Genomic DNA, 22374 nt, shown 5'->3' on the forward strand with positions numbered 1-22374 from the left:
TAAAAATGGTCAAATAGCAAATATAAACCATTGTGATTGCTTCTGGCCTTTGTTGATGACATTCAAATCTTCTGAATCCTTTTATCTAAAAGTGAAGAAACAGCAAATAGCTTTCAAGGATGATCTCAACTCAAGATAAAAAATATTAACATTATTAAAGTGTAATATTAAATTTCTTAGCTTAGGTGGGTCCTCTATAGAGCACAGACCCTGATGCAAGTTATGAACTCTTCCCACCCACCTGCCCTCCATCCTTCCTCCCTACTTTCCTCTTTCTTTACTGAATATACGGTGTGCCAACCATGTGTCAAGCACTGTTCTAGGTGTCAAGGAATCAGCTTAGTTTTGATATCATTTCTGGTATAAATAACAATAACAGACCATGCCCAAGATCAGTTTTGAAGAAATCACCGATTACCTATGAACATATAATTCCAGAGTTAGGTGGGAGAGAGGAATAATAGGCCAAGCCTCTTCAAAAGATATTTCTAGGCTGAGTTTGCCCATAGGAACCCCAACTCATCTTCTACTGTAGCCACTCACAGATTTCTTAGCCCTGCCTAGCCCAGAGACTGAATCATCATTCTTGCTCCCTGAATATAGGCTGTTATTTATTATATCCAAGCAGGCAAGGTGAAATCTGGCAGGCAGTAGCTTCCTTTGGAGGGGTTCTCACGTTAGGAGTGACATGCAAGCCAACAGCAGAGGGTGGGGGATATCTCAGCAATTGCCTGTGTCTCCCAATGCTGCCTGTGCTGTCACTGCAGCCTCCTAGAGAACGAAGTCAATGGGAGGCCACAGGACACTGCGTCTGGAGCAGAAAGGTCTGAGTAGACAGCACAGAAGAGGAAGACAGCCCAGTCTCATAGGTGAACTGACTGGGTCTGCAGTGGCATGGAACCTATGAAAGCTTCAAATTGGAGACATTTTGCCTTTTTATTTATTTTTATAGAAACAAGCAAGTCAGCTGTGTGGAAGACAATGACTCATACACTTTTGCTGTACTACTTGGTGTTTCTTTTGCCCACAGAGTCCTGTAGGACATTGTATCAGGTAAGAAAAGGGGAAGGAGTGGAGGATGAACTGGTGGGGAAAGCAAATTGGCAATAAAATCCATCAGCTAACCAGCTCTCGGTTACCAGAGAGCTGAAGTATAGGGAAAAGATGGTGATAGAGTGACTGGCCCAGCCAGAAGTAATTGCAACTACAGCTAAACAAAACCCACTTTAACCAATAGCTACACATTGCTTTTCTTTCAACTTTTTTCCATGAGTTCCTGAGATGCAGTGAGGCTCAAGTGATTTAAGAGTAATAAATACTTTGTTCTATATCTTCTGACAGTGAATGTTTCAGTTGCTCATAACCATGGTGGTACCATTTCCTGGGGGCACTTGAAAATGTGGGGGTGTTAAGGGTTGCCATAATGACCAGGAGGTATTAGTGGCATTTAGAGGCAGGGCCTAGGAATGGCCTGGCACAATGAAGCGTTGTCCCATCCAAAATGGAAACAGCATCTCCCATAAGAAACCTGATAGTGAACACCATGAACGGGCTAGAAGAAGCAATGAGCAACTCAGGCAGTGGTTAAGCAAGGTCTCACTGGGACGGAGTTTCTGGCAATGGACTCTTTTAAATTTTGTAGGATGGAGGCCCTATGGCTCTTTCTGAAATATTTTTTCTGACACCATAAGTCATTTTAATTTTTCTGTTAGTTACTCATTTAAAATAAGGTGTGGAGGAGCACTGAGAGAGGATACATGAAAGCATTTTGAGCATCTTCTGAAGAGAGTACTATTATTTGACCACAAGTTCTGGAAGGCAGCTTTGAGATCAACTGGTGAAGCTCCACTCCCTTATTTTGAGGTTAGGGAGATGGAGACCCATGGTGTGTGTGGGATGTGATTTGCTTGAGGTACATACTTACTCAGTTACAGGGCCAAGGCCAGAACCCCTGTTTTCAGATTCTCGGCTTCTTGATCTTTCCATTTTAATGTATGTCTTCTTAACGAGAGCCTCTTTAGGAAAAAATGACTTTGGAAGTTCCTTCCAAGAGTTTTTCAAATGATATTGACTTTACCCTCAAGTTAGTTTGTCTTTGCATGGGGTCTTCTCCATGGCTCCTCTTTCCCACTAATACTAAACAGGTACCTGGTTTCCGGGAGAAGTTAGAGACTCTTGGAAAGACCATTTCCTGAAGGCTGTCCAACCCTACAGCTTGCTACTATTTCCTCCCTTCATTCCGTTTCTGCATTCACACTTTTCTGCAAGACAGAATGTGGAGAGTAGGCAGAGCATGGGAGGTTGGCTTTGTTTCTCTTGATCATTGGGATTTACCTTACTGGGAACATTCTATTCTTCTCCTCTCATTAGACAAGCTGCTGGGTGCTGAGCTGCTGAGCTGCTGATGCTGCTGGCTCCTGACCTGCCTATGCTCCCAGGCAGCTCAGCAGGTTGAGCTGGTTGCCGGTTTGCAAGTATCTTTTTTTTCACAGTATTAGGGTGGGGACTGTTGGTATCCAAAGCTAAAGTGATCTATACTGGATGCTACACTAGAAATGAAATAACCAGAGGAGTATGTGATGTGCTTTGGCAAATTTAGATGGGAAGAAATTAATCAGGTCCTTTCCTTAAGAAGGCCGAGTTTTCAGAAGTCCAAGTAAACAGAATATCATGGCTTTCTGCCCACATACATGATAAATATAATGTGACTTCACTTGGGTTTGTTTAATGGACCAAGTATCATCCAGAGTTGTTGACTTATAACTGCATTTATCACAGTGTATTGAAGACCATGGTCCTATCAAGATGGGTTTTGAGTATCTTGAGATGCCTCTATTTCCTTCCACTCATCCCCTCTGCCTGTTGCACTTGAACATAGGCTGGCTGTTTAGAAAAGGCAGTATTGTAGGAATCAAGAGATCTAAGTTCTCGTCCTAGCTGTAAGGGGCATTTCCTGTATGGCATTGTGGAAATCACCACAATATCAAGCCTCATTTTCCTTAACTGTAAAATAAGAGGGCTGGATTGGATGATCTATAAAGTCTTCCAAAATTCTGAAGATATTATTTTAGCATTCTTGTTTGGTGCAAGAACTTTAATTCTTCCACCTATAAAATAAGGCCTGATTCTCTGGACTATAAAATGAGAAGTCATCTTCTGTCAGTAATTTCACAGATATGAATCCTCAGTGATATTTTCTTGACTTTGGAGAGATCCCAAAAGCTCAATTCAGATTCCCCGCAAGTTCTTATTTGGTAGAGAAAAGAGGGAATATTCCGCCTTGTTTCTTGATAACATAGAGAGAAGTAAGGTTGTGAAGAAGAACCCCATGAGTTGGCATGAACCCCAAGAGTTAGTCACAGAGTTGTGTCAGTGAATTTCCAATTTCTTCCTCAATGGATTAGAACTTGGAACTCAAGTTGGAGTAATTGGGTTAAGGCTCTTCTCAGCCACTAGGAAACACTATTCCAGTGCAGAAGCAAGAAAACTGTCTTTTTCTCTCTCCTCTCACACACATACACACAAGAACATATATGTCAGTGCATGCTAAAAATGTATATATGCATACACACATATGTACAAGACACTGAACTAGCTACTTGGAGGAATATACTGAAGCACAATACACAGTCCATGTTCTTAAGAACCTTGTAATTTAATTGAGGAGCTAATATGCTTCTATAAAAAAGATTAGATAGCAAAATGGCAGGTCAGGTGAGAATATGCCAAGCATTGAATGTGTGTTTGGCTGTATGGATGATGACTCCAATAGGAGCCAGAGGAAAAGATCTATCATGTGCGGAACTGGATCAGGAAAGACCTCTTGGAAGGGGGAAACTTGAGCTTTGTATGTAATTGAAATTCAGTAAGTTTATGTGCAGAGTAATAACCGTAGTAAATTCTTAAATACACTTATAGTATTCTTAGATCCCATTCCTAGTGCTTTTCATAGATGAGCTCATTTATTCCTCATAAACATGCTCTAGGGCAAGAATCATACAATTATAGTACTATAGTTCTTACTCTACTTTATGGAAGAGGAAACTGAGGCTCAGAGGGATAAACTTTCCCAAGGTCTCAAATGTTGGTGTTGAGATTTGAACCCAGGTCATCTACTCCCAGAGTACGTCCCTTGACCACTATGTGACACTTTCTTAGTGAAGGGTCAGGTATAGTCTCGATGGATGTGACAAAGAGGGGGTTCTAATTAGGAGTGATGGAGATGCTTACGGTATGGGGGAGCTAGGTTTTGGAGGAGTCCTCCTAAGGAAAAAGAATGCAATGTTACAAATACAAAACTAAGGGAAAAGTGAAAATTTATTTAGAATGAGAAAAGGAATCACAACAAATTTGGAAATGCTGGATAGTATTATTTAGCATTGTTTAGTAATAAAACAGTATTTTTATTAATGAAATGCCCACCTTTTAGTTCTTACATTTTTGACTGTATACTTGCATGATCTTATAATCTTTTTCTATAGAGAGAATAGAAATATTATTCAGTCTTTCCTGCAGCATTATTGATCAAATGTTTTTTTCTTATTATTGCTAGTTTAGAGAAGTATCTTTCAGTTTCTAATTTACTATTAGTAATGGCATGTAAACATGTAGGACTGTTATCAAATTTGGGAAAATTGTATCCAATTTATTTCATATGTGAGCTGCAAGATATCAGGCAACTTAGAATTTTCTTGTTCTGTGAATAATTGTAAATGTTCTTAGCACTGATGTCACTTAGGTGTTGATGTTCTCATTGTAATGCAGAAGTGACTGGAAACTACATAAGTATATCTGACTAAATTCAAACTAAATGTATCCCAGCTTAACTTGTCCAGAATCCATGAATAGATATGGCTTCTCTGGTGATACCCAAAATGAGGGAGAGTATGAAGGAAGCAGAACTGAAATGGCAAAAAATGATGGCCTTAACAGATGGCAGGCAGTTAAAGCATTTTGCTTTTGAGAATTTAATAAAACATATGATCACGTGAACACATGAGATGATCTGCTCATTGAGCGTGACAGGAGAGCAATCTGCTCATTGCTAGACCCTCTCCCAGGGCTTCGAAAGGTCCCATACGAGCAAGGGACTCTGAGGCTTAACCTTCGTCAACTTCCTGGTCAATCCACTTCTGCTCATAATGTGTTTCCTGGATAGAACATAAACTCTTCTTACTGGAGAGAGAGGAGTGCTCATACCGAGTAGCAGTGGGAGAGGAATGTGGTCCAGGCTGAAGGGAAAATGGGGTCACAGAGGAGCCATAATTCATGGACTTGGCTTTGGGTGGGCCATGCTGGTATCATAGCTAATTTAACTGTAGTTGTTTGTGACTAAAGAGAGCCATTGGGCTGGCATATCAACAATTGATTTTGATGCGAATTTTGATTTTCCCTTTCTAGGCTGCCAGCAAAAGCAAGGAGAAGGTGCCTGCCAGGCCACACGGTATGTTGGCAGCAGTTACTTATCACATGGAAGTCTTGCTGTCCATCTATTGTAATAGAGGGCCATTCTCAGCCCTCTGTCCTGTGGCATGGCAGATGGAATCCTTGATGACTCTGATTTTTTTCCTTCATATTAAATTGTACCTTTGTCTTTGTTTTTCTTTTTGACTTTTATGTTTGGGGGTACACCTGCAGGTTTGTTACATCGGTAAATTGCGTGTCACTGGGGTGTGGTGTACAAATGATCCCACCCAGGTAGTGAACATAGTACCAGGTAGTAAATTGTACGTTTCACCCCAGCCCTGTTCCTCTCTCCTCCCAGCACCCTCTGCTCCATCCTTGTCTAAGAATTCTTTGCCATAGATCCTTTGGATTGAGCTCATTCAAACTGGGCCAGTGGCTAGAACAGGTCTGTGAGAACTCATTGATGGTGTAACATATTATAGAGTTCCTGACCTGAGAAGCTTCTTAGCAAACATTGGAAGCAGTGGATTCCAACTAGTGGACTGCACTGTGGGTTCGTCCCTTTCACTTCTCCTGGGACAGTTCCTTTTTTTTGTTTTGTTTTGTTTTTTTTAGACAGAGTCTCACTCTGTCTCCCAGGCTGGAGTGCAGTGGCACAATCTCAGCTCATTGCAACCTCCACCTCCTGGGTTCAAGCGATTCTCCTGCCTTAGCCTCCTGAGTAGCTGGGATTACATGCACGTGCCACTTCATCCAGCTAATATTTTGTATTTTTAGTAGACACGAGGTTTCACCATGTGGCCAGGCTGGTCTTGAACTCCTGACCTCGTGGTTCACCTGCCTCGGCCTCCCAAAGTTCTGGGATTACAGGCATGAGCCACCACACCCAGCCGTGTTCCACTTTTATCTATTCTATACACTAGAGTTCAGGATAAGATTTTGTTGGAAACAATAAAATTTTGTTGCTGAAATAGATGATGACCACTGATCCATTTCAGTCTTCCTCCACTTTAGGAAAAGAAGACACTGATGTCTGCAGGATTTATGTGCTGTCACTGCAGTGACACCTTGGTGATTGGCCCAATGGGCCCAGAGCCCAGACCTTCCCATCTGATATGGGCTCCCTTCATTTTCCCAGGTGTATGCGATGGTGTCTGTACAGACAACTCCCAGTGTACTCAACCTTGCCCTCCGGACACTCAGGGAAATATGGGGTTTTCATGCAGGAAAAAGACATGGCACAAGATCACTGACACCTGCCGGACTCTTAATGCCCTCAATATCTTTGAGGTAATATCTTTTCTTTTGCAATATAGATTCTAATGTGGACTCTATGAGCACAGTGGAGCCTCCTATTGGCAGTGGATATTGCCCTCAGTAAGAAAGAGGATGAGCGTGTGGCAGGGCAACATGTAGGGATGGGTGAATAGATAAGCACCCACTAGCCTCACTTTCTATGCAAAAGTAGCCTTCTAAACTTTGGGTATCGGAAAGCCTGTGCCCATGGACTCCTGGCCATGTGAAGGGGCAGGCTGTAGGAGGCCAGAAGGGGGTCCTCTAAAGCAAGGGTCAGCAAACTTCTATAAAGCGACGGAGAGAAATATTTCAGGCTTTGTGGGTAACATGGTCTCTGTCGTGCCTACTCAACTCTGCCACTGTAGCGTGAAATCAGCTGTAGACAGTATTTAAATGAATGGGCGGGCTGCATTCCAGTAAAACCTTATTTACAAAAACCAGGCAGCCAGCCTGGGTCCATAGTTTGCCACCCCTGCCTTAAAGTATAGGAACTAGAGTCTGAATCTATGGGAGATACTTTCTATTGCTATTTTCAGTCTTGGTGTTCCAGTTGATTCATCCAAATCGAGTTTCAAATTTCTATTTTTAAGACAGACTCATGGCTCATGATTTGCCCTTCATAAATATTACAAATAAGCTTAAATGGCACTAGAAATTTCTATATATACAGGTTATCTGAAGTGATATGCTGAAGATAACAGTTGTTATTTGGGGAGAAGGGGGTTAAAGAATAGGTAGATGGGAAGTAGGGACTTTTATTTGCTGGTTCATACAACTTGGTATTGGTCAAGTTATTTGACAGCAGATGTGACTCTGAGAGTGTAAAATAGAAAAGCATTACATTAGGCTGTCCAAAGTTTTAGTAAAGGTACTTTTACATTTAACACAAAAATAAAAATTATAAAAATTTCTTTCTTTTTGCCGTATCATAGGAGGATTCACATTTGGTTCAGCCATTTGAAGACAATATAAAAATAAGTGTATATACTGGAAAGTCTGAGACCATAACAGATATATTGCTACAAAAGTGTCCCACAGATTTGTCTTGTGTAATTAGAAACATTCAGCAGTCTCCCCGGATACCAGGAAACATTGCTGTAATTGTGCAGCTCTTACACAACATATCAACAGCAATATGGACAGGTGTTGATGAGGCAAAGATGCAGGTGAGTGTCCCTGAATACTTGGTAGAGCATTATCTCAGTGGGAAAGGAATGCAGGTTAGTTGGAGTATTCTGTGAGCTTCTTAGGAACTAGGAACCATGTCTTTCACATCAGTATTTCTAATGTCTAGCAAAGCAAGTGTTCAGTAAATCTTCATTAAAGAAAGGATGAATAAATGAATGGAAAAAGTAAACATATTTAATCAACAAATATTTATAGAGAGCCCTTACTTGGTACTGTATTGAACTTTGGAGTATGAGTTACCAATGTATCTTTTGGCTACTGAATACATTTAAATGTTTCTTAAGAAACATTCTATGTTCTGGAGAGAGAGAGAATTTTCTTATTTTCATTTGTGAGTTAGGATAGGTTGCTAAAATGGAAAATAATCGAATGCAAAGAAAACAGCCATACCTATCCACTGCAGAAGCATGAAATAGAACGGGGTCCATTTTGCTTGGTTTTGATCTTCAAAGCAAAGATAGTAAAAAGTAGATTCAGACTCCAGGGTGAATTTCCAGTTTATTATGTTCTTGTATAGGGCCCTGCAACACATTTGGGATGCAAGAGAGGTTAATCACGTGGTGGGTTCTCTGAGCAGGGTAAGCAAGTTGCTAGTTTCGCTTAGGTGTGATATGGAGGGGATGATGGACATGAGCATGTGGAAAGCTGCCCAGTGGCCTGGCTCGCAGGAGGCCATTGCATAAATGGAGGAGGGCATGGTGAGGCAATTCCTTTGTAGCTCTATCATCTAAGTCAAACTTCAGTGTACATGCAAGTCACTTGGGGATCTTATTAAGATGCAGATTCTGAATCATTAAGTCTGGGGTGGGGCCTGAGGTTCTATATTGCTAAGAAGTTCCCAGAGTATGCCTAGGTTGCTGGTTGGAGGAGCATGCTTTGTAAAAGTGAGTGTTGAATGTGCTGGCAGTTTCAGAGAGTGGCTCAGTACTAACACTGGTTCTTCATTGGCAGAGTTATAGCACCATAGCCAACCACATACTTAACAGCAAAAGCATCTCCAACTGGACTTTCATTCCTGACAGAAACAGCAGCTATATCCTGCTACACTCAGTCAACTCCTTTGCAAGAAGGCTATTAATAGATAAACATCCTGTTGACATATCAGATGTCTTCATTCATACTATGGGCACCACCATATCTGGAGATAACATTGGAAAAAATTTCACTTTTTCAATGAGAGTTAATGATACCGGCAATGAAGTCACTGGGAGACTGTTGATCAGCAGAGATGAACTTCGGAAGGTGCCTTCCCCTTCTCAGGTCATCAGCATTGCATTTCCAACTATTGGGGCTATTTTGGAAGCCAGTCTTTTGGAAAATGTTACTATAAATGGGCTTGTCCTGTCTGTCATTTTGCCCAAGGAACTTAAAAGAATCTCACTGATTTTTGAAAAGATCAGCAAGTCAGAGGGGAGGAGGACACGGTGTGTTGGCTGGCACTCTGTGGAGAACAGATGGGACCAGCAGGCCTGCAAAATGATTCAAGAAAACCCCCAGCAAGCTGTTTGCCAATGTAGGCCAAGCAAGTTGTTTACCTCTTTCTCAATTCTTATGTCACCTCACATCTTAGAGAGTCTGATCCTGACTTACATCACATATGTAGGCCTGGGCATTTCTATTTGCAGCCTGATCCTTTGCTTGTCCATTGAGGTCCTAGTCTGGAGCCAAGTGACAAAGACAGAGATCACCTATTTACGCCATGTGTGCATTGTTAACATTGCAGCCACTTTGCTGATGGCTGATGTGTGGTTTATTGTGGCTTCCTTTCTTAGTGGCCCAATAACACACCACAAGGGATGTGTGGCAGCCACATTTTTTGTTCATTTCTTTTACCTTTCTGTATTTTTCTGGATGCTTGCCAAGGCACTCCTTATCTTCTATGGAATCATGATTGTTTTCCATACCTTGCCCAAGTCAGTCCTGGTGGCATCTCTGTTTTCAGTAGGCTATGGATGCCCTTTGGTCATTGCTGCCATCACGGTTGCTGCCACGGAACCTGGCAAAGGCTATTTACGACCTGAGGCCTGCTGGCTCAACTGGGACATGACCAAAGCACTCCTGGCCTTTGTGGTCCCAGCTTTGGCCATCGTCGTAGTAAACCTGATCACAGTCACACTGGTGATTGTCAAGACCCAGCGAGTTGCCATCGGCAATTCCATGTTCCAGGAAGTGAGAGCCATTGTGAGAATCAGCAAGAACATCGCCATCCTCACACCACTTCTGGGACTGACCTGGGGATTTGGAGTAGCCACTGTCATCAATGACAGATCCCTGGCCTTCCACATTATCTTCTCCCTGCTCAATGCATTCCAGGTAAGTCCAGATGCTTCTGACCAAGTGCAAAGTGAGAGAATTCCTGAAGATGTTCTGTGATTAGGTGCTTGTGACATTAGATTTCTACATAAAAGCCAATGGATTTGGAATAGCATATGGAGTGGGGAAATAAACTTTTGTTTCAGAGAGACCTGGATTTGGATCCTGACTCTTTCATTTACTAATAATGTATAACATGATCTTGGGATATTTACTCAACTTTTTCAAGCCATATTTTCCTCACATATAAAACGAGTGCAATACTGTTCACTTTATAGGGGTGTTTGGAATGTGAAATAAATGGTGAATGGGAAAGGATCAAGTACTAAAATGATCCAAAGACCATAGACAGCCTAGTAATAGGCTAAGTTGTTATGCTTTAAAAATTAAGCAATAACACCTTCCCCAAAATTTAGGTATGTAGCTGGAGGTATTAAAGTTTATTACATTTCCTCCATTTAGGATTTTTAGCTACCATTGGAAACCATCTTATTTTAACACAGCAAGCTTTACAGAGAGGTATCGAAGATAGTTCCTCCTCTCTTCTCTTATCACACTTAGATGAATTAAGCAATGTTCACAGTTTCATGTGTATGCTTTGCCAAATTTTCTATGCTTATACAAATATATTTTCACATAACACAGGGGTTAAAACAATGTATATTATTGTGTAACTTGCTTTTGCACTTAAAAATATGCCCTAGAATTTTCCCAGCTTATTATGCATGAATACGTCTCTAATGGCTGCATAGCATTCCATATTCAATAATTTCCTTCTTGATTGAAATTTTTTCCATTTTTTTGTGTTATAGTATGTGAATGATCCAAAGTTCATTATATTGAATGTTAATATGTAGATAGTAACCAATTGAAAAGAAAGCTTTTATTTTTCTAAAGATATCTAAAACATTGTCTTTTTTTCTGAATGTGTGTGGTAGCCAGTAAGACTATTTTCAAGTAAATGCTTTACCTAATTGCTAATAGATATCTTAAGTCAAGTATCTTCTCATTTTCCTTTTTCAGAATTTATGTATAAATGATTTCACTTTATAATAAACGCTTTGATGTCTTGAAGAACAATGTTAATAATAATAGGGGTATCTCATATTTTGAGTCTCTACTTTTTTTGCACTTCTATAGAAAATATTAATTATGTCCTACATTTGTATAGCTTTTGGTAGTTATCAGCTGCTTTACGCATGTTTACAAAACTAGTCATTGAAAAGACTTGGGTAAAACCCCTATTTTTCATAAACCCCTCATAAGCTCATGACTCATTCCACAGCATTTTCCTTCTCTTGTCTCCTTTAGGGCCATCTTATCTGTGGGCTTGGTTTTGGACAAGGCTGTGAGCACTTGCATTTTGATATCATGAGCATCTTTACCTGTTATAGTAGGATCACTTGTGCTTTCAATTTAGTTTCTGCCTTGAATCCCAGTAAGGAACAGGGAGGGGTCTATCTAAGCGCCAGTACAGACGGGGCAGTGAGGAGCTGAGAACAAAGTGTCAGTGAGGCCCAGTGGGGAGACACCGGGCAGTGCTGTGTTGGAGCTGGCCTGTATTGGCTCACGGGAGCTGCCTATTATATTTTCATGATTGTTCTGAGCTGGCTGTGAACACAGTCATCAATAACAATTAAATCATATAGACTTGCAATTAAACAAATTGGGTTAAAAGTAAAGGTCATGTATCCTCAGAACTCATCACTTCCTAATTATTTGTCTACCTTTTCTCTTGAGATTACTTGCCTCTATTGTGTCTGCATGGTGGAAAATCTGTACAACGATGTGCTACTGCCCATCTCTTCCTAAATCCATGCTCAGCTATGTCACAGGGCAAGATTCAAATAGGCCGTGGTGGGTGTAATTAACTATAGAGATGGGCAAATGCTACAAATGAGGAGAGTTTATTGCCATTTACTAGCACATCACTGGATCAGGGCATCCTCTGAGGGAGGAGAGAGAGGAGCCATGGATCTACTGAGATGGGAGACACAACCAACTGGGTGGAAAAAGCAGGAGAAATGGAGTCTTAGGATGAGAAGAGATGAAGGGCAGCAGCAGAGGCTGATGGGGCACAGACAGAGGGGAGAGATTCTGAAACATATCGAGAAGCCCAGACGATGTGGGAGGAAGACTCTTGTAAAGATTTCCTGGTCCTAGCCCCAGGGGAATATCTGCACTAGTTTTAAAGCTCAACCATCCCCTTTTACTATAGAGGTTTTATTATGGTGTCGGTTGCTGCCTCGATTACCCACCTTGTCCATCCATAACTTCTGGTTGGCATCTTCCTCTTGTATTTACTGAGAGTAATTGTGGGCTGGGTGAGTTTTTGGGACTCCCTCATAGCTGTTTTGGTGGGAAAAAAAATAAAGCACATATACCAAAACCTGGGAGAACACCTTGAGATTTACCTGTCCAAACTGTGCTTTATCTACTAAAAGAAATGCAAAGAAGCTGCTACTGGTGAATTGTTTGTTAGGTATATTCTCTCTTCCCTTCTCAACCAGATATTAAACTTTATGGCCAATTTTTTTATCCAAATCTTCTGAAAGATATTTTGCATAACTTTCTCTAAGGTGGCATGGGCCAACGAAAAGTGATCCTAGTGGAGTATTTCCCTGTTACATGTTTATAAAGTCATGTTTATAGTCATGTTACATAACTATAAAAGTGCAGGTTGCATAATAAAGAAATTAAACACATACATACACTCAAATGAAGAGACACTACATGTATTACTTATTTTGTGCCAAGCGTTATGCTTAATGTTGCAGATACAAATATAGATAGACCAATCCCAAGGAATTAAAAATCTTATAAGGAGAGAAATTCCTCTTAGTTCTTTAGCCAAAGAATATTAGCCATCAGCATATTTGTGGAAAAAACATGCTAGAATTGTTGTTCCCAGATCTTTAAAAAATATAATTCCTGGGCCAAATTCACAGAGATCCTGACTTGAAATGTATTCCTAGTACCAAAATCAGGCTGGAATATATTTGTCCCAAGGGGCCTTATAAGAATGATAACTTTGCAACCTAATGGACCATGACAACAATAATTTTTTCTGTAGCAGATACAATAACAGATTTTAATAATTACCTTGTAGGCTCAGAGTGTTACGCAGAAGAACAATCTCATAAAAGCCACATGGAGATTAAGCTTTTGAGGGTTGGACTGGCTGAAGAGAAAGGTGTATGTTAGTGTGTTTGGGGGACTGGATTAGCTGCAGGGATGTACACTGGTCCCTGTAAGGTCCTCCACCTCTCATCTGGGCTTTTACCAAATAGTGGTAGGTTTGATATTGTTCTCAGCGATGAATACCAGGTTGTAACATCTTTATGGTACCCGCTGTATAAAACCCATGCACCTCAACAGGCCTCTAGGTAGGTAAGAGTTCACACTCACTTATGAAGTCAGAGCAGCTTAGCAAGGCTATTCCTAAACAAAAGGTCATGATCTCACCTCCCTTTTCAGATGAGCCACGGACGGAGTAACTGCACATTTAGGAGAAATTTTTGTCTAATGAATGTTCCTGTCTATCACATTTTGAATGCCAAATAGCAGCTTCCTTTTCCTTAACTGAAAAATGGAACTGCAAATTGCCCTTCCTTCGTCAAGGGGGGTTTTGTGCCAATGTATGTGAAAAAGAAGTAAAAACTTCAAATGGACTATAGCTATAGAGGAACAGCCAGTTTTGGGTTTTATATGGGGTTTTTTTTTGGTATGGAAAATAAAAGATATAAAAGCTAATTAATTCCTTCTGTATCATCATATTGGGAATACTTGTCATGTGCTTAGAGACTCAATCTATTTAATGTCATTAGTTTTTTGAGGATGTATATACTTGATTTTTCTTTGCAAGTTTTATAATATTCTTTGTAGCGGATGAGAGAAGGAGGCTGAAGGTGTTATGGGAAGCTGAGCAACAGCTGTTTCTGCTCTTTTCTGTGGAAGCTTCTCTTACTTAGTGTTCAGGGACAGCAAGCTTGCAGTTCATTGCCCAACACCTCCTCTGACTCTTTCTTGGATCATTATATTCTGTTGAGAGGCCCAGCTCCTGCTAAGTGCAAACACATTTAATTTGTCCAACGTAAAAGGAAATTTAAAAAATATTCCTGTATGAGGTAGGGACCTTGGTCTCTTTGGTTTACTGAGGTACCTCTACAGTGGCTGCCATATGGAAGACACTCATCAATATTCATTGAATGAATTTAGGTGTTGTGATCTAAGGATGACAAATTAAGAGATTTCATAAAATTGTTTTCGTTTTATCAAAATAGGAATTGGTAATAACTGAGAGTATGTTTTATCATCATCATTCTTTTGTAAATGGCTCTTATTCCCTCTTCTGTGTTTCCCAGGGCTTCTTCATCCTAGTGTTTGGAACCATCCTGGATCCAAAGGTACTGAATGTAAATTCTTCTTGTTGCTTTTTCTGTAGTATCAGTACTTGGCCATGTAAAGGCTTGTAAAGGCTATTTGTTGAAAAGCTTTCACTTCAGCCGTTTGTACAGATGTGTGAAGCCTGGATCACTGCTGTTTACAATGCAAATGATATTGACCAGTTTGCAAGTTCTTATGGGAATAAATGTTTTATGTACATTAGGGCTGATTCTTAAAACAATTGTAGGTATTACTATTTTCAATTTTACAGATGAGGAAACTGAGACTCAGAGTGAACAGCTTGCTCAAGATCACTACAGAAACCCACTCTGATTAGTTGAAGCAGAAAAGGAACTTAATAAATCTCGCAATATTATCTTTGGGAGGGTCTCTTCGGCTTGGAGTTTTGGAGGCTGTACTCCAGGAATAGTTACCAATGCACGGCACAGAAATGCTCCACAAGAGATACCATTGTTCTTCCCCACTTTCCTGGGCACGGATAGCACAGCTCGCCAGGCCAATGTCAGGCAGTAAACACTTAAGCCAGAGTTGCTGCTACTGCTGCCTGGGAGATCACCTCACCCTGCCTGACTGGTACACCAGCACCTGCATTTATGCATTGTTATGTCTGATTGGCTGAGTTCAGGTCATGTGGTCACGTCTTAGCTGCAAGGTTGGGTGAAAGTGTGAGTTCCTACTTCTATCTTGAACAGCAGTGGAGTCAAGAAAAGAAACTCTTCAAATACAGATGAGTCTTGATAAGTGATGAGCATTGAAAACAAAAACCAAGCAAATGAACAAACCCTCAAGTGTTTATTCAGGCTTCTAAGATCACCCTCTTTCCATTGTACCATACTACATTCTGGAAAAAGCAAAGCAAACAACCCTGTCAGATATAAATGCAAACCCCTTCTGTCAATTAAAGTAAATAAATAAATAAAAATGAAAAGGAACAGTACCAGGTTGGATTTACAAAACAAAGCAAAAAACCAAACAAAAAACCCCAAACAAACAAAAACATAATCCACTCCCTCCCCCAAACACCCCACCTTCACTGCAGAGTTTACTTATTTATTTATGTTTTACTATTTATTTTTTACTTATTTATTTATTTTTTACTAAATAAGAAGAGCACCTGTATTCAGCTGGCAAGACTTAGAGAAAAGGACATGTTAATTTTTTTTTTTTTTTTTTTTTTGAGACAAGGTTTCACTCTGTTGCTCTGGCTGGAGTGCAGTGGCACCATCATGGCTCAGTGCAGCCTTGACCTCTTGGGCTCAGGTGATCCTCCCACCACAGCCTTCTGAGTAGCTGGAACTACAGACACATGCCACCACACCCAGCTAATTTTTAAACGTTCCTGTAGAGATGGGGTCTCCCTATGTTGCCCAGGTTGGTCTTGAACTCCTGAGCTCAAGGGATACACCCATCTTGGCCTCCCAAAGTGCTGGGATTATGGGAATAAGCTACTGTGTCCAGCCTACTGCCAGTAATATTCCATTAAATTAATATCAAAGGTTTGTTAAAAGGTCAGGAGATGCAGACCATCCTGGCCAATGTGGCGAAACCCCGTCTCTACTAAAAAATACAAAAACGTAACTGGGCGTGGTGGCATGCGCGTGTAGTCCCAGCTACTCAGGAGACTGAGGCAGCGAAATTGCTTGAATCCAGGAGGCAGAGATTGCAGTGAGCCAAGATCGCCCCACTGCACTCTAGCCTGGCAACAGAGCCAGTTGGGATGCAGAGACAATAATGCTTTCTCTGCCTTCTCCATTAGATTATGACAAAGAACAAATGCAATTTTGTAGGTAAAAACACAAAGCACTTAAGGTATTGCCCAGTCATATGCCACAGGATTATGTTTCTATTATTCATAATAACACAACTAGTATCTGTAGCCAGAGTACCAGCAGCCGCATTTTTACTTAGTTTACCAGTGTTAGGTGGGATGTGCAAAGAACTCCAAGTCATGGAACCTTCTATCAAGATCAAAACCTCTTACCTTTGCAATTATGATATGAAAGGTAAATACTCCAAAGTGTCACAGGACCATACATGATTCATTGACCAAAAGTTGTATATATATATACCAATAGTCTTCAAACTTTTAGGATTAGTAAAACACAGTGAGTACATATCCCCAGATGTGTTCATTATTAACCTAAAAAGTGTTATGTACATTATGAAACCTAAGAGTAAAAAAGGGTGAGAACAAAGAAATGTAAGTAGAAGTGCCAATGTATCTTCACGAATCCCAATGGGCCCTTGGGCACACCGTCCTCCAGCCCTGAGCGGTGGTTTGAGGTCTGTGTGTCACAAAGAATACAGCATCTGCAGGGAAGGGGGAAGCCACCCTGAGCTGGAGGACTTTGGCATATATGAATCGTGAACACAGAACTTCTACAAGGCCTTGGAAGGTGGATAATATTTTGTATAGCAGAAATAAGAAGAGGGCCTGTATTTAGCAGGCAAGACTTAGAGAAAAGGACAGGATGACCTAGTCAGGGAAGGTGAATTTCATGGACTGTTGCTATGTTGTATAGTACTTTTTTCTTCGAGACAGGGTGTCATTTTGTTGCCAAGACTGGAGTGCACTGGCGCGATCTCAGCTCACTGCAACTTCCGCCTCCTGGGTTCAAGCGATTCTCCTGCCTCAGCCTCTCGAGTAGCTGGGGTTACAGGTGCCCATCACCACGCCCGGCTAATTTTTGTATTTATAGTAGAGAGGGGTTTTCACTATGTTTACCAGCCTGTTCCCAAACTCCTGACCTCAGGTGATTCACTCGCCTTGGCCTCCCAAAATGCTGGGATTACATACAGGCATGAGCCACCATGTCCAGTCGTATAGTACTTTTTTCCTCTAGAAAAGGTGATTTGAATAATTAACAAATTGTGAGAAGTGATTATGTAAGTGCTCCATAAAAATAATGCCAAAGCTAGGCCAGGTGCGGTGGCTCATGCCTGTAATCCCAGCACTTTAGGAGGCCGAGGCAGGCGGATCACGAGGTCAGGAGATTAAGACCATCTTGGCTAACATGGTGAAACCCTGTCTCTACTAAAAATACAAAAATATTAGCCAAGCATGGTGGCACACGCCTGTAGTTCCAGCTACTCGGGAGGCTAAGGCAGGAGAATTGCTTGAACCCAGGAGGCGGAGGTTGCAGTGAGCCGAGATGGCCCCACTGCGCTGCGGCCTGGATAACAGAACGAGACTGCATCTCAAGAAAAAAAAAAAATAGAAGCTATGTCGAGGAATTCTCAAACTTGTGGCAAACTGTATTTCTCAGGCATTGGGTCCATATTTAAGGCCCTGAAAGTGAGTATCCTATGCCACCTCCACCTCTCTTGTCTCTTCCCATCTTTCCACCTTTTCCAAGACTACCCCACCAGGTCACTGATCCCACCATATCCCTCCAACAGAACCTAGCTGCTAACACAGTACCTGGCCACAGTATCTGCCAGGCCCAAGCATACGTGTTATCTTCTTACGATCTTCTAATTCTTAACTTCTTTTGTTAAATATCCAGGTAAGAGAAGCCTTAAAGGGTCGAGTAGCCTCTGCCAAAAGGAGCTCCAGAATATCAGAGGTAAAGCTTTCATATTCATTTTTGTATTTAAAAGTTTAACAAGATAACAATCTTGGAGTTTCTGGCATATGGAATGTTGCTAACACTCTTACCTTAACACTTTGCAAAGTGGATTTCCCAGAAGTGCTGGGTGCCTCCTAAACAGTTCAGATTCTTTCTGGAATATGGGGATAAAAAGAGATGCAAGTGGAGTTACATGAATTTAGAGGAGAGTGACAAGGTGACTGGTGTTGGAGGGTGAACCTCAAACCACATAGTAGGAGAGCAGGTGATGAAAGAAATGAGAGAAGTCTTAGGTTCCTATGACATCTCACTTGTTCTCTATGACTCCAATCAGTTGGCCCACATCCAAAGTGTAAAAACTCCAGGGAAACAAATTCTGATCCTACACAAAGAACTACTCAAGAGGGGCCAGCTGCCATGGTTACTGAAGTGGCTTAAGTGGGCTTGGGGCCTGCACAGGGTTGCTGTAGAGAAGATTCAGACACTGGATAGCAGGCTGGACTATAACAGGGTCTCTAACTTATCTTCTATTCCTGTGACTTAGAAACAATGTATTGTTATGCAAAGAATGAGGGCCATGAACTGTTTTGAGGGAGGGAAAAACTGCCGCTCAATTTTTAAAAAACTTTTAAATGGCAGCGAAAGGAGAGTCAGGGTTGGTCCAAGGAATACACCCACAACAAGCAAGGAGGCGATCTAGAGCGTCCCATGCCAGTATCTGCTAGGGTCCACATCCCCCGTCATGGACTGGGGCTTCAGGGGCTCTGCATGGAGAGAAGCTAATTGATGGCGCTGGGCACCCTGTGGCCCTGAGAGCAGCACTGCCCCATCCTCGTTCCTTGCCTTTCCATTCCCTCTCTGTTGATTTCTTTAGCCCTCCTCTTCTCTTCTTTGTCTTCCCTCTCTTTTCCTGTTCCCTTTTGCCTTACTCTTACCTAACCTTGGTCTTGTTTTTAGTCTTTGGTCTCCATGCTTGGGAGTCTGCTGGTTTCTCTGTACCCCTTTCAGCTTTAAAAAAAAGAGCCAAAGTTTAATGCAAATGACATTAATACATGTCTAAAGCGATGTTCTCAACTTGGGCTACACATTAGAATAAACTGGGAAGCTTCAAAAAATGGGGTTGCCTGGGTCACACCCCTGGAGATTCTCATTTGATTGATCTGGAGTGTGGCTTGGATTTGGGGGTTTTGAGAGCTCCCCAGGTGATTCTAATGTACAGTCAAGGTTGAGGGTCATTCATCTAAAGCCTCCCTGAAGTGTCCTGGTATTGCAAATATTTGTCTCCAACAAGCATCCCTGATATAAGTACTCTCCTCCTTCACTTTGGTCTGCCATGGTGCTCTCAGGAGAGAGTCCTGACTCTCTCAATCCCTTCCAATTTAGCTTTGCTCCTTTCCTTATGTGTTTCAGAATTGATCCATTCAGGTCATCATAGAGAAATTCTGCTTTTCAGTGTCATAAAATCCTAGTCATTTCTCCCACTTCTCTTTGTGGTTTTATGTGACTGATAAGTCAAAATAATATCCAGCATTTTATGAGTAGTTGTTGATTGTCTGATTCAGTGGTTTTTGATGCTGGCTGTACCTTAGAAACATCCAGGAGGCTTTAAAAATATACCACTTCAGGGCATGGTGGCTCACGCCTATTATCCCAGCACTTTGGGAGGCTGAGGTCAGGAGTTTGATACCATCCTGGCTAACATGGTGAAACCCCATCTCTACTAAAAATACAAAAATTAGCCAGGTGTGGTGGCGCATGCCTGTAGTCCCAGCTACTCGGGAGGCTGAGGCAGGAGAATCACTTGAACTTGGGAGGTGGAGGAGTTGCAGTGAGCCCAAGATCGTGCCACTGCACTCCAGCCTGGGTGACAGAGTGAGACTCCATCTAAAAAACACACACACACACACACACTTTCCAGGCCCTACTCAAGAAAAATTAAATTAGAAACTCTTGGAGGTAGGGCCTAAGCATTTTTTCAAGCTCCCCGGTGATTCTAATGTGCTACCTGGGTTAACAATCACTGGCCTTGGTACTCGATAAATTTATCCTAATTTCTTGCACTTCTTCCTTCATTTCTTGCTCACTAGCTTTAGGTCACTGCCTGCAATTAGTTTTATCAACGCTGCTCAGAGGACAGACGTAGGTGTTTCATCCGTGCTCCTCTCTTCTGCTTTGTAGGTCTCTAATCCCTAGGTAGCAGTCTTCTGTAGTCCAGATTCAACTCCCCTCCTCGTGGCGCCTGCCTGGGTAGTATCAGTCCAGCTTCCCAAACCCAGCATAATAAATTCGTTTGTCTGTGTTCATTTTATATCTGATGTGATGAATTAGCCTATGTTTATGTGGTAGTAATTCTACCAGCGAGTTAATGTATTACCTATCTTAGGCAACACATTCCTAAAACACGAGGACATCCTTTGGACACAGGCGCATTACAGGCGGATCGCTTTAACGCTGAGAATTTCAGCAGCCCAGCTGAGAAAGAGCTATTTGAGAGCTTGGAGCCATTTTGCTGTCTCTCCCGCTGTCTCTATGCCACTCAATGTCTTCTCCACTGTCCACCACCCTCCCAAATTAGGGTCTCCTTCAGTAGGCAGAGCCAGGCCAGGCCAAGGAGGAGGAGGGTCTCTCACAGCAGTCGGTTCCTATGTTGTCAGTGGTTCCAATATAAAAAAGGAGAAAAGAGAGCCGGGCGCAGTGGCTCACGCCTGTAATTCCAGCTCTTTGGGAGGCCAAGGCGGGCAGATCACGAGGCTGGGTGTGGTGGCAGACGCCTGTAGTCCCAGCTACTTGGAGGCTGAGGCAGGAGAAACACTTGACCCCGGGAGGCAGAGGTTGCAGTGATCCGAGATCGTGCCACTGCACTCCAGCCTAGATGACAGAGTGAGACTCTGTCTCAAAAAAAAAAAAAAAAAAAGAAAAAGAAGGAGAGGAGAGGAATAAAGTGAAGGAATAAAAGGAATTGCTGTGGATCACAATTTCCCATGTGCTTTGAATAATTGTGATAATTGAAAACAGACTAATAATGATATTTAATAAATGCAATTATACTTTGTCTTCAACAGAATGCTTCTTCTGAATTATCTTGTCATCCCATCAAAGGACCAACTTAACAAACCAGGCTACATCCCTAACCTGGGAGGTGAGTGCAAAGCAAGGGGTTCCCATATATGTCATATATGTGACATTTCTTTTAAAATTGCAATTTGATTAATTATAATTAGAAATGATTTTTTCTTCATTAAAAGGATTCTCCTATACAGTCTATTCTCACCTAGCTATGGTTGGAAATATATTCACACTTCAAATTCTTAAGCTACTGAAATTTTTTTTTGTCCCTCAAAATTAAGCAGACATGTCTGAAAATGCTTTTAAATTAGCCTGGGTGACTTTTGGATGGGAGCGAGGAGAGCTGCCTGCTTTACTTAGCTGCTCCCTCTCTTCAATCTTCTCTCTAGTTCTCTATCCCAGGACATCCTATACGATATCAGCAGTATCCCCAGATTTCCCATTGTGGCCCCTTTCTTTTCCCTAGCCTGAAAAGATCAAGGTATTATGATAAATAATAGCTGTGAGAGGCCTCAAGGATGATGTAGACGTTTATTTACATTTGCGAGCTCAGAGATAGAGAAAGATATATAGAAAAATAGAAGTAGAGAAAGGAGCCACAGGGGGAAACAGAAATTCAGATACACAAAGACAGAGGGACATGGTGGCTCATGACTAGAGGAGAGCCACCTAGATACAAGGACATGTGCAGACACAAGTCTTCCAATCCTGTGTCTCGATGTCCCTCTGGATCTAGAGACAGAAAAGAGAGGAAGACAGAGGAACCCACATCGAGATACCCACATTCATAGGGAGACAGAGACAGAGAGATGCAGGGAGAGGATAAGAAATGCATTGGGAGATCCAGAGAAATGCAGAAAAAACAAAACAAAACAGAGAGATGGACTCACAGAGACACACACAGCGTGACAGAGACAGAAACAGATGGATGCACTCAGCTATGTAGAAAGGGCCTCCCACCCCTCATCCCAACATGTCCATGCTCCAGCAGCCTTTGTGGCTCTCTGTAGCAGTCCAGGGCCTTGTATAAAAAGTGGGTCTTTTCTAAGAAGTGTTAAACTGAAAAGGAGGTGGCCCAGCTTAGAGAAAGACAAGGTGTGTAATTCAGCATTTGTGGGCAACAGAAAAG

At 41.7% G+C, this 22374-nt stretch overlaps 1 protein-coding gene across 1 annotated transcript in view; it reads left to right on the forward strand.

Moving 5' to 3' along the window:
* Positions 1–22374, forward strand: part of LOC116459803 (adhesion G-protein coupled receptor F2) — a 41513-nt gene that overhangs the window by 16098 nt on the left and 3041 nt on the right. The window contains exons 2-9 of the mRNA XM_032140525.2: positions 953–1053; positions 5401–5443; positions 6545–6696; positions 7635–7868; positions 8842–10203; positions 14568–14609; positions 18117–18176; positions 21242–21318. Coding sequence (XP_031996416.2) covers positions 953–1053; positions 5401–5443; positions 6545–6696; positions 7635–7868; positions 8842–10203; positions 14568–14609; positions 18117–18176; positions 21242–21289 — 2042 coding nt within the window. The 3' untranslated portion in view covers positions 21290–21318. The remainder of the gene's footprint in view (positions 1–952; positions 1054–5400; positions 5444–6544; positions 6697–7634; positions 7869–8841; positions 10204–14567; positions 14610–18116; positions 18177–21241; positions 21319–22374) is intronic.

The sequence above is a fragment of the Hylobates moloch genome, unplaced genomic scaffold (assembly GCF_009828535.3).
Source record: "Hylobates moloch isolate HMO894 unplaced genomic scaffold, HMol_V3 SCAFFOLD_20, whole genome shotgun sequence".
Taxonomy (NCBI): Eukaryota; Metazoa; Chordata; class Mammalia; order Primates; family Hylobatidae; genus Hylobates; species Hylobates moloch.